Source organism: Agrilus planipennis, unplaced genomic scaffold, assembly GCF_000699045.2.
Source record: "Agrilus planipennis isolate EAB-ADULT unplaced genomic scaffold, Apla_2.0 scaffold282, whole genome shotgun sequence".
Lineage (NCBI taxonomy): Eukaryota > Metazoa > Arthropoda > Insecta > Coleoptera > Buprestidae > Agrilus > Agrilus planipennis.
The window spans coordinates 5592-18959 of NW_020439604.1; the positions used below are offsets into that span (position 1 = coordinate 5592).

General features: G+C 33.6%; 2 protein-coding genes across 5 annotated transcripts in view; both read right to left on the minus strand.

Annotated features, from left to right (window-relative positions):
* Positions 1–3123: 3123 nt before the first annotated feature.
* LOC108740872 (apolipoprotein D-like) overlaps positions 3124–13368 on the minus strand; it is a 13320-nt gene continuing 3075 nt past the window's right edge. Inside the window, exons 1-3 of one of the 4 annotated variants that reach the window (XM_025979384.1) lie at positions 8930–9095; positions 7678–7969; positions 3124–3323 (exon numbers count right to left, since the gene is read on the minus strand). In XM_025979384.1, the coding sequence (XP_025835169.1) occupies positions 3184–3323; positions 7678–7969; positions 8930–9058 (561 nt within the window). In that variant the 5' untranslated portion in view covers positions 9059–9095 and the 3' untranslated portion in view covers positions 3124–3183. Of the gene's footprint in view, positions 3324–3457; positions 3511–7258; positions 7533–7677; positions 7970–8929; positions 9096–13368 lie in introns of those variants that run through there. The other 3 variants (XM_025979385.1, XR_003232097.1, XM_025979383.1) reach the window with 3 other exon arrangements.
* Positions 10102–11808, minus strand: LOC108744983. The gene is made up of 3 exons (XM_025979382.1): positions 11623–11808; positions 10798–11104; positions 10102–10300 (listed from the first exon to the last, which is right to left on the minus strand). Exons 1-3 carry the CDS (start codon positions 11749–11751, stop codon positions 10161–10163), a joined length of 576 nt encoding a protein of 191 aa, XP_025835167.1. The 5' UTR covers positions 11752–11808; the 3' UTR covers positions 10102–10160.

Sequence of the window (13368 nt, forward strand, 5' to 3'; positions counted from 1 at the left end):
TCCCGGCCGGTACCGCCGCAACCGCTATGTCCCTGCATTTTAAATCTGTAATATCTTCGAAAATATTCATTTAAATTAGATGCTGTAAAGGGCCATATTGATCTACATTAAATGCACAATGTATTTAAAAGTACTTAATTGGATAAGAATTAATGCTGTATTGCCTACAATCGCTTCGTAAATAAGTCATTATTTCTCATAAAAAGTAAAGGATAAAAATGGTTATTGTGGGTTATCCCTAAGAGATAGACATATACCATCCCGGACTTTTTTGTAGACCCTTTTAAGATGTACAATATTGTAGTACATTATNTTTTAATAGGAACCAACAGAAAATATGTATAACGGCCAAATCTTTGAACATTTACTTGAGTCAATCGTTTGTGAATGTTTGTAACATAAATGATTTTGCTTGTGATTAGTTAGTTAGTTAGTAAGTAATTTATTAATTTAAAATTTACGATTAGCTGACTTTCTTTAAAAGATAATTGTAAAATAGATTCCGCGTAGGTACTCTATCGATTGGCATTCGATTGTAAATCCTGGAAAGGTTTGTGAATGTTTATTTCTGGAGGAAAATAAAAAATAAATTTATTTTCTCAATGCTCTTTACTGTAAACATCAATAATCTTATATTGAAAATGATAACAACAGGAGTCCTTATATATGTTTTTTTTTCACTGTAAGATTACCTATAGTTACACTAGAGGGCATTGAACGACTTTTCTTCAATAAATATTGATTGAAAAATATTGATCAATGATGGTACACGTTTTTCGAACCAATTAACTAAATAGTCTCAAACAAAGTCATTTTATGTTTTATGAAATCTTCAAAAGATACCCCCTGAACATACTAAATATACTACAGAATGTCTTTATATACAACATTTACAGTTTTTTTGTCATTAGACAATACAAACCGGCTTCCCGGCCGGTACCGCCGCAACCGCTATGCCCCTGCATTTTAACTGTGTAATATCTTCGAAAATATTCATTTAAATTAGATGCTGTAAAGGGCCATATTGATCTACATTAAATGCACAATGTATTTAAAAGTACTTAATTGGATAAGAATTAATGTTGTATTGCCTACAATCGCATCGTAAATAAGTCATTATTTCTCATAAAAAGTAAAGGATAAAAATGGTTATTGTGGGTTATCCCTAAGAGATAGACATATACCATCCCGGACTTTTTTGTAGACCCTTTTNGAAACGCGTTTTATGGTGTCTTCTTTCTTGTCCTGGATCTTCCTGTGGGACTTCATCTCGCTCTTCATATCTTCAAATTGAGAAAACCTTTCCTTCAGTTGTCGGATAGTTTTCGCTCCATATAAAATAGATTTCTCAACTGGGTCTTCTGGTATTCCCTCTATTATGTACTTTATTACGGTTCGAGGTTCCAGATCCGCTTGGCTGGCTATCTCGAGCATCTTATACGTATACTCTTGATACGTTTCGTCGTTCCTTTTATTTCGCCTGGATAACTCGCGGTGAACCTTGTAGCTATCCACCACTTCCTCAAACTCGCTTTTTAGCGCGGATTTTAAACTTTTCCAAGTCTTACCGCATTTTTCGTATCGGACGAAGAGCTTGGCTGAACCAGTGAGAAGACGTTTTGCATAAGCCACCTTCTGAACATCAACCCACTGACACAATTCTGCCATCTCCTCGAAATCATCCAACCACCGAGTGACGCTTAGTTTTTCATCACCACTGAACTTTTCTAATGATTCTTCCACATCTCGAAAAGTCAGGGATACTTGTTCACGTGTTTGCTTCCGTCGGCAACCCGTCTTAGTCGCTTTGGGAACGTCTTCGTCATCTTCTTCGTATTCACTTTCGCTATCTTCTTCGTCTTCACCTGGTTCGACATAATCATTCGTAATAGCCTCATTGTTCATCATCAGTGCAGTTCGGAGTCGCTCCTGTAATTCCTTTTTGCTTCCTTGCGTAGACAGCTCCAATTCTTCCAACTTTTTCCGTAAATCTGCCATCTTCATCTTCACGATATCGCCCTGGTTATCACTCATGATTCCAAACTTCTTAAATAGTTTGCAACAATTTCTAATTGTTCAAACTCTGATGAACCACTCGCGACACACAACCAATATGCCTTTCTTCTTTTAAACACTACCGATTAGCGGCTTCACGTTACACTATCGATATCCCGGTTGAGCCCCCAAAATATGTAGGGATTTAATTTGATAGCATAAACGTTACTCAAAATCGTAGTGTCCTTTTTTCTTATTTATTTACAAGTATATACAGAGCTGATATTTACAAGAAAACATACGCGATCCTCGAACAACCTTCTTCTTTTCAATCTGAACAACGACTTCCTTAACATCAATCACCAACTTCCAAACGCGCTACCTGCTACCCCCATGGGTAGAGTACCATAAAACTATAAATCGTTGTTCGAGCATTCGCTGTCTTTATTCATAACATTTTAAGTAATATCTTATTTTCTATTAATACCTAACTTGACTTTATTAATTAATCCTACACGCTCCCGATACCACATATATTATACATATAAACCTTCCTCTTGAATCACTCTATCTTTTAATATAAACCGCATCAAAATCCGTTGCGCAGTTTTAAAGATTTAAGCATACATAGGGACAGACGGCGGGAAAGCGACTTTGTTTTATACTATGTAGTGATTTACGTATACGAGATTCGATAGAGAAGTTGTTGAAATCAGTTGAAATACAAAATTTAGAAATTTGACTTAATCGTCGAAATACCCGTCAGCGATTTTTAATTAATTAATTGTGAATCTAATAGTGTTTATAATGCAATTTTTCGTTTCTTAATAGACAGATCGTAGAACTAGATATTTATATGTTTATTTTGTTACTTATAGACGTTTATTAAGCGATAAATGTAACATTTGTTAATACTAACAGATGTTAATTTTTTCTCTTCACAATTTCCCAACTTTATTTAATTTTGGAGTCTTTATTAGATTATCTAGCTTATACGAAAATTATTATCAATGGTTATCTCATCAACGATAAGAACTGCATTCATCCCAGTGCATTTTGCATTAACAAGTAAATGCTTATTCTACCAATATTTTCATAAATTCGGGTGTTTACGATTAAAAGAACTCATTCACATTGCTAACAGATTTATTTTTGATCAATTTCGTTGATACAAATTTTACTGTTATCCTATGGCAAGCAGCTTGCTACGTCCTGTAGAACGTATGTTTTCTGTATACTGCCGAGACCATTATCTTGAAGAATTTTCTCAACTTCGTTTGCGTACTTGTCTGGTAAGGCCCTGGTCCTGCCCCTTACGTATAATGTTTCTGCGAAATCAAAAAAATAGTTGAATATCCCAAAGACTAACGAACGATTTCTTGTACACAAAATCATTCAATTTTTCGTCATAAATACAAACTTTAACGTTGTCTTTATAAGACTTGTAAATGCTCATGCTTACCTCTTTTGTTGCTGCTGTCTACATTAACGCAATTGTAATCGATAGTNTAATATTAATGACACGCAAATATATTTAGGGTTTCGTACTGCGGAAAGTAAAAAAAGGAACCCTTACGGGAACACTTCGTTGATCATCTGTCTGTCTGTCTATCAAGACCATTTTCTCAGGTACGCGTGGGGGTATCAAGTTGAATTTTATATCACATACTCAGGTCTACATTCTCTTGAAGCTGTGAAAAAATCAAACTTCTAAGTTAATGCTCTCAAGAGGTACGGCGGCTAATACCGCATATTTTGACACTTGCAAGAGAATCCAAACCTATAAGGTACTTCCTGTTGACTTAGAATCATGAAATTTGACATGACGCCAATACGCTACAAGTTAAGGAAAAAATCCGAAAATTGTAAATTTATAATTACACCACAAAAAAATATTTTTTTAATTGTAATATTGTAATTATACGTTTTGGGAACTAATTTTGCGGGAAGTCTTAAAACATACTCGGAAAAAGAGCGGGAAAATTTTCGATACTCGATTTGTACGGTGGGGGGAATGGTCAATTTTCATAGATGTTCTTAAATAACTTTACAACTGTTTATTTTAAAGTATATATATTTGAGACCCTTACAACAAGTAAGAACTACAAAACTACTGAACGTAAAATTTTGAAAGAAATACAGAAAATACAGAATATAATAGAACATGTTTTCTTCTACTGCAATGTTAAGTTGGTTCTTGGCTTAGGGTTCCATACGTCCGAATGAAAAACGAAACCCTTATTATAGGATCATTCGTGTGCCTGTCTGTCCGTTTCTTACAAAGCTTTTTAATGGCTATTTTTTTTTTGAAATTGTTAATTTTTAAGTTATAACAACCCAAGTTTCACGTGAACGAAATAATGAGTAAAAGATAGTTTAAAATAAAAGTCAACTTACGTAATTAACCCCTGGAAAATCTTGTACCGGTTTTACATTTCTGTCTTCACACTGGCCTTTGGAAACCACTTGTGAATAAGAAAATGAAATTAATCCAAGAAAAACAATCGCGAAAAGTTGATTGAACATCTTTGTTAGCACTTCTAGTCTGTTACAACGCAAAGTGTAGTTGTCTTGGATTTTTCTGGACGCATATATATATGCGAAAATAATTTGTTCAAGAAATCAAATTAATTAATCTTATCGTTTCATTAAGTACTAAAATATGTCGTTATCTCTGATCTGTAAGTTAATTAATTAAGGCTAATTAAGGGAGGTGGGTGTCCAGCCGGACGTTAAAATCTTATTACGTGAGGGCTGAGAAGGTGAAAAATTGAGGAATTTTGGTACGTAATTTATAGACAACCCTATTAAACAATTCAATAGTTATTATCATAGAGAAAAGCATTTTTTTGCATTTAATTAATCTAATCGGGTCTCATTAAGTACGTGTAGGTATTTTTTTAAGGAAAATGTACAGTTATCTCTCGCCCTTCAGTCAATGATAAAATAATTCATACAGTAATCGGTTTTAATTATAAAAAAACTGTACTTTTTTGCCAATTTCCTTAATAAATGATTAAAAATGTTTGATACAGGGAAATGTTCGCGTATAGAGCTTCAAGTACCTGTCTTTTGATTTTTTTTGTCTTTTTATCTCGTACCTATTATTGAATGGATGTACTTCAGTTTTGTATTTTGTTACTGCTTTTTAAAAAACTTTATAATCTTATCTATATTGAATACTAGGTTTTACCAGCGGCTTCCCTCTCGTTGTTGACAAGTATCAAAAATCGACGACCACATAAAACAAATTTTTCTATCCCTCGGGAACAGTATTTTTTCTGGATAACAGGTACCCTGTGTCCTTTTCTGTACTCCTGACAATGTGTGTACAAAATTTCATGATAATCCGTTGGGCAGTTAAGGCGTGAAAACGTAATAAACAAACTGTGGATCCCGTATCAATTTTTGACCCGAAATGGGATATTTGGCGAGTTACAAATCTAAAAATTACTGCCTGAGTTTCTACAACAGTTTTATCTAGAACTACCCCGGCCGAGTATTTCACACCTCCGAAACTTTGCCCTGCAACTCTGGGCGCGTGTCTAAAAGTCTAAAAACCATTGCTAGGAATGGAATCGGACTAACATTTTTGCTATTGTATAGGATTTGACGCACTTGAAGCTGTTTACCCTACTCCAAGACTGTGGGGTGTTGTCAATATTTTGATATTTAGGATGTTCAATTGGATATAAGACAGTAAACTACAATCGAGTCTGAACTACCCCCGATTTAGTATATTACACCTCCAGAACTGTTTTTCCGCTTTAGAAATACGTGTTGCTGATTATTTTTCGACGGAAAATATTATATTTGGAGAGCTATAAGCCTAAAACATCTTTTTCTCATATACGAATGACAAGTTTTACTGCAGGTCGAACCTGAAACTCCATATATCTCTCGAAGCTATTCAGGTGAAGTAGGTGGTTTTTTTATTACATTTTGGCAATTCATTCGCAAAGTAAATATAGTGCATAGATCCTGTTGTAAATTTTTTTTACAATAAAATGAAGAGAGCGTTGTAATGTTTTAAGTAGTGTTTGTAATTATATATTATTAAAAGAGTAATATTTGTAATTGCGTTTTCGAAAACGGTTGGATCGGTGAAATTTAAAACATGGTGAACGCTCGATCTAGGAAATGTTTATTTTTTGAAAAAAAACGAAAATTCGGTGCCCTCTAGTGTAAACATCAGTAATCTTATATTGAAAATGATAATAACAGGAGTAGATACTTAAAGTAATTTTCACTCTAAGAATACTTATAGATACACTATATAGATGGCATTGAAAATTTATTTTCCATTTTTTCCTCAAAAATATTGAGTCGCAAATATTTTCCTTGCGTATAGAATTCATAATTCACGAACGATTTACAAACAATTGAGTAGCCACAGTCATGGGGCGCTGATCCTAAGACTGGTTGGACACGCACCTCCACTCGAATTTAACTATAACTAAAAGAAATATTAGTTAGTTCTAATTAATTACCAAAGTTAGAATGGTCAACCTATTCCAAAATCATCCTAATCTCATGCACGATAAGGATTGCAGTGACTCCAGCCAAATACCTGCTCTTTCTCTAAGGTTCCCTGTAGTTGTAAACATTCTCATTTTTAGTGACTACAGTTAGAACTATAGAACAGTATAGCAAATGGGGTTTTACATATAGTTTAAACAATACTATTGATATAGATATATAATGTTTACTTTTTCGGCAATTTTACTATTTATGTATCTGTAAAACATAAGCAATAATGTAGCGAGCACGAGTGTGTTTGTGTGCGATCGGGTACACGTGTGCATGAACGGCTTATCGATTCGCCGACTAGCCACAGGCGCCTTTCTTTTCATGTGCGCCGTATTTGTAAATGTGTGTGTCGTACCTGCGTTCTGCGAAAGCGGTTAAACAGTTCAAAGAAAAAGTAAACTATCCGAATGTTTTCCAGAAGGTTCGCGAAAGTAAACAAAAGAGGATTTAAGGGAAGAGACGATCGCCGAAAGGAGGAGAAATAAATTGACCGTTGCAGAAGTGAATCGAGAAATAAATTAACAGTGGTAGCAGTGAAATAAATAGCGCAGTGGATAGTTTTTCTCGTTATCAGTTTTAGGAGTAATTTTGTTAAACCCATATTACAATAACTTTATCTATAAGCACTCCAAGATATTTATACTTTTTAATCCACCCCGCAGTAAAATCAGTTCAGTCAATTTAGTTTTTCCAATATTAACCCTTAAAGAATTTTTGGACAACCACTCACACATTAAAGTTAATTCGCCATTTATTACATTAATTATGCTTTATTGACATTATCCAAGTGTTTACGATTATAACAACGTGTTCCTAATGCTAACAGGTTTAATTTTGATTGATTTCGTTAATGCATATTTTACTGTCGTCCTATGGCAAGCAGCTTGCTATGTCCTGTTGAACGAATGTCGTGCTTCTACTGGCGAGACCCATATTTCTAAGAATTTCCAGAATTCGGGCTATGTCGTCATCAATACTCCTAGTCCTGCTCCTTACATATAATATTTCTGCGAAATCAAAAAAATAGTTGAATATCCTAAAGACTAACGAATGAGTTCGTGAACACAAAATTTTTCGTCATAAATCCAAACATTAACGTTCTCTGTATAAGACTTAAAGAAAAAAAAATATTTTCTAAATGTTCATGCTTACCTCTTTTGTTGTTGCTGTCTACATTAACGCAATTGTAATCGACAGTGTAGCGATCATAATCGAACTCAAGGATTTTATATTGCACTGCTTCGTCGGAATCGTCGTATTTTACATTTATAATCCCTTGACTGTCATTACTAGCCAATGTCACTACGCCATCAGACTTAGAGCTTTTATGTACCGAAGAGATTCTCGAGGATGTAAGTGATATTCTTGTAAAGTTTAGAGACTCGCAGTCGGCCTGACTGTCGGAACTATATACAGTGTACCATCTCCTCAAATTAGCTCCATACTATTAAAAAAATACAGCGTGTAATTATACAATATTTTAAGTCTGTAATATCTTCGAAAATATTCATTTAAATTGCATGCTGTAAAGGGCCATATTGATCTATGTTAAATGCACAATGTATTTAAAAGTACTTAATTGGATAAGGATTAATGCTGTATTGCTTAAAATCGCTTCGTAAATAAGCCATTATTTCTCGTAAAAAGTAAAGGATAAAAAATGGTTATTGTGGGTTATCCCTAAGAGATAGACATATACCATCGCGGACTTTTTTGTAGACCTTTTTAAGGTGTACAATACTGTAGTATATTATTTTGATCTATCTCGTAGGGTTCAGCCAGCGTTTGCAATGTAAGCGCAAAAAAATGTGTTTATTTACGACATCACATTACAAACCTCTAAAATTATCAGTGTTTCTCTACTATATTATGCATGTATTATACATATAAACCTTCCTCTTGAATTACTCTATCTATTAAAAAAAACCGCATTAAAATCCGTTGCGTAGTTTTAAAGATCTAAGCATACATAGGGACAGACAGCGGGGGAAATGCGTTGCATGATTTCGTTACATAGCAACTCGCATGAAACGAACTTACCCTACCGTGCGTAAAGAAGTTTCACTTCAAAAAAAAAATATAACACAGATTACATATAGTAGGACATCGCAAAGTCAACCATTTTAGGAACATTGCAAGATAAAATATCAGATCTGTCTAACAATAACATTGAATAATCTTAGCCAGTTGTCGAACTCTCAAATCCTGGACATTTTTTCAACCCCGAAGCCCGAATGAAAAACGGAACCCTTAGAGAATCACTCGTGTGTCTGCCTGTCCGTTTATTACATGCTTTATTGGCTATTTTATTAAAATTGTTTATTCTATTCTCATATTATAACAACCCAAGTTTCACGTGAACGAAATAATGAGTAAAAACTAGTTTAAAATAAAATCAACTTACGTAATTAACCCCTGGGAAATCTTGTACCGGTTTTACATTTCTGTCTTCACATTGGCCTTGGGAGACGACTTGTGAATAAGAAAATGAAATTAACGCAAGAAAAACAATCGCGAAAAGTTGATTGAACATCTTTATTAGCACTTCTAGTCTATAACAACGCAAGGTGTAATTGTTTTTCATTTTTCTGGACGCAGATATATATATATGCGAAGAAAAGTTGTTGAAGAAATCAAATTGATTAATCCTATTGTTTTAATCCTATTGTTTCATGAAGTGCTGAATTGTGTCGTTATCTCCTATTTGTAAGTTAATTAATTAAGGCTAATTAGGGGAGGTGGATGTCTAGCCGGACGTTAAGATGCTATTACGTGAGGGTTGGGTAGGTGAAAAATTGATAGACCACCCTATTAAATAATTCAGTAGTCATTATTATAACGAAAAGCATTTTCTTGTGTATTTAATTAATCTAATTGTGTCTCTTTAAGTGGGTGTACGTGTATTTTTCTCTCTCTATCTGTCTCTCTCGCTCTCTCGTTCTTCAGCAAATCGGTTTTAATTATAAAAATAACTACCTTTTTCTCAATTTTCTTAATAAATGATTAAAAATTAACACAAGTGTTTACGTATAGAACCTCAAGTACCCTTCTTTTTAATTTTATTGTCTTTTTATCTCGTAATTATTATTGAATGGATGTACTTCAGTTTTGTATTTTGTTATTGCGTTTTAACAAACATTAGAATCTTATCTATACTAGGTTTTACCCGCGGCTTCGCTTTCGTTGTTGACAAATATGAAGGATCGACGACCACATAAAACTAATTTTTCTATTTCTACAAAATTTCATTATAATCGTTTGGCCAGTTAAGGCGTAATAAACAAGCTGTGTGTCGCCTATCAATTTTTGACCCAAAATGGAATATTTGGCGAGTTACAAATCCCAAAATTACTGCCTGAGTTTCTACAGCAGTTTTAGCCAAAACTACCCCGACTGAGTCTTAAAATCATTGTCAGGAATGAATCGTATATTTTTGCCATTGTATAGGGTTTGACGAACTTGGAACCTTGTAGCCTACTCCAAGACTGTGTGGCTCTGTCGATTTTTTGATATTTAACTTGTGTTGGTACAACTTTTTATTTATTCAAAAAAAGAAGAAATTAATTAAAAAACTCATTCACTTGCCAACGGATCTAATATTTATTTCGTATAAATTTCACAAATTTACTTTTATTTTAAAATAAGCATGCACCTGGGTCCTGTACAACGTATGTCTTTTCTATATCGCCGAGACCATTATCTTCAAGAATTTTCGCAACTTTAGCGGCACTTTCGTTTGAGAAGACCCTAGTCCTGCTTCTGGCATATAATATTTCTGGAAAAGCAAAAAATAATTATATATTTTAAATTCTAACGATTGATTTTTACTTGCTGCTGTCTACATTAACGCAATTGTAATCGATAGTGTACCAATTGTAACTGAACCCAAGAATTTTATATTGCACTGAGTTGGCAGCATTGTTGTATTTTACATTTATGATACCTTGACCGTCATTACTGGCCAATGTAACTACGCCGTCAGACTTANAGAAGTGGAGGTAGATCTACATTAGACTATCGTTCACAAACAGTTAAGGATGCAGGATATGGTAGTTTAAGGGAAATGAAGATTACTCCACGATAGGGAAGATGATGATGATGGAAAATTAAGAGGACGAATCATCGGCAAATTTAACATGTGCCATGTGTTCAATAAACTTATTGTTACCTCTCGTCCACAAAATAATTTAATTCTGTCTTCATAAATATAAAGTTTATAATCGCGATTATGAGGTTATAGAAAGAAATTACTTTATATATGCGCTTTGTTACCTTTTCTGCGTTCGAAGTCTATATTTTCGCAATAGTAATCAATGGTGTATTGTTCATGATTGTACCCGAGAATTGTAAATTGCACTGGATCGACAGATTTCTCGAATTTTATATCTATGGTTCCTTGACCACTACCACTAGCCAATGTAACTACACCATTAGACTTAGACCATTGCTTTATTGGTATATATTTCTGATGCGAAATTACATTTGAGGATGCAGATGAGGGTCTTTCAAAGTTTAGATACTGGCAGTCGATCTGGATGTTGGAAGTAAACACAGTGAACCATCTCCACATAGTTCCATACTATTCAAAAAACAATTATAATGAATTGGATAATTTGTTATTAATTGAGTAATTTTTAAAAATAATACCAAAATATAATAACTGTGTAATAAAGAAGTAGTCACGTTTTGTAAAATTCATATGGCCATTTCTGTTCTATTAAGATACAAAATATTTCGTATGTCTGCCTCTGTTTTAGTTACATCGTAAAATCAACCACAAAAAAGTTCTGAAATGTTGTTGAAAGTGTTGAATAAATTCTCTCAACAGGAGCAGATGTCCGAAATGAGGAAATCGCAAAGTCAACAATTTTAGAAACATTGAAAAATAAAATATCGCGTCTAGCTAAAATTATCGTAAATAAATAATCGAAGCCATCGTTAAACTCTAAAATGCCGGACATTTTTTCAACCTCGAAGCCCGGGTGGCACTAAGCATACAAAGGTTTATTGGCTAGCATCTGTTAATTGTTCATTGTTAAATTATAATAACTCGAGTTTCACGTGAACAATGTGACGTGTAAAATAAAGTCAACTTACGTAATTAACTCCTGGAAAATCGGTTATTGGTTTTATTTTTCTGTCTTCACACTGACCTTGAGAGATGTATTGTGAATAAGAAGACGAAATGAATGCAAGAAAAACAATCGCTAAAAGTTGCTTAAACATTTTTACTAAGTACCTACTTCTAGGGTGTTGCTTGCAAAATGTAATGGTCCTGTATTTTTCTGAGTGTATATATATATTGTTCAACAGATCGAATCAATCATCTTGTTATGATGTTAATGTCAAATAATAAGTTGTTTTTCCGAGAACTGTGCTGTAATCTCTCATCTCTCAACCACTTATTAGCGGATGTAAGTGTACCTATTTGGGGAAAGAACGGGGTCAACCGGGCGTTATGTCTTGTTATATATGAGGCGGGGTAGTTAAATATTGATGAATTATATATTCTATGGACAATAGTACAGAATAATTAAGCACATGTTATTAAAAAGAGTGGTGTTTTTTATATTTGTAAAAAAAATTTGATAAACAAGTCAAATTAATCATTCTAGGTAGGTATTTTTCTCTTTATCAGAAATATGAAATCATCTCTCTGTGATTCATTGAAGTGTTTGCTCGTAGGAGTTTACAAGTACTCTTCTTTTTAATTAAATTATCTTTATTTTTGGCACTATCTCGCAATGTACACCAATGTTTTAAGCTATCTTTATTTTGTAACAGCATTTTAACAAACTTTAGAGTTGTATCTAAATTCAAATTCTGTAAGTAAACTGATACATCGCAGTCACTTGATAATGAATATATTCTCAAACATAAACCAGCGAAGCGCAGGAGTTGTTTTTCTCCCTTAAAACTGTGGGGTGCTGCTCATTTTTCAACCGAATACAGGATATTTAGCTAGTCCTGAGTTTGCAAACGTAAACTTGTACAAAACCCTAATTTTTATAGCGAATCTAGTCGAAACTATCTCCGACTTGTTATTTTACTTCCCGGGAACTGTTTCTGCGCTCCAGTAACATAGATTGCTGAGATATTTAGGGAGCTATAAACGTAAAAAGTTTTTATCTCGTATCAATGACAAGTTTTTATTGTAGTTTCAACCAGATGTGTTGCAGAAACTCGCGATTCGTAAGATACAATTAAGAATGATGTTTGTTCTTGAGGAAATTTTTGTATTGAGTTGAAAGATAACTTTCTTTTATCCTCAAGTCGCACGCTAAATTAATGGCGAGCGAACTAGTTGTTGCTTATTTTCGGTAGTGAAAACACTTGTTTTTAAATTAACTGTTTTTATTTACATACGTATATACAAATTGAACGTGTGCATTTAAAATTTATAAAAAACATATGAAGGAAATTAAAGTAACTAAAAATGAATCTCTCTTCTAAATGAACCGTTGCAACCCCTTTTATTAGGAATGGTTGATAGAAACCACCCCACTCTTATCATACATAAAGAAAGGTTGAGCATACAACCAAACAAAACTTTCTCTTGCAAAACTGACTCGACGAAAAATATATATACAATTGAAACAAATAATGGCACTAGAAAGCGTGCTTCTTATTTTCCAGCTAGTTATCCAGGCTACATTGTCATGGTAAAATTGCAATTTTGCACAATCAGCATTTAAGTTTTCTTTATTGTTCTTTAAATGTAAATCTTTAGATTTGTTACAAATACGTCTTAGCATTCAGACGTGCGAACCTACATCCTTTTCATTTTGTAACATTTAACGCTTATATTGAGTATTAATGTACAAGTAAATAAAACGTGAACTC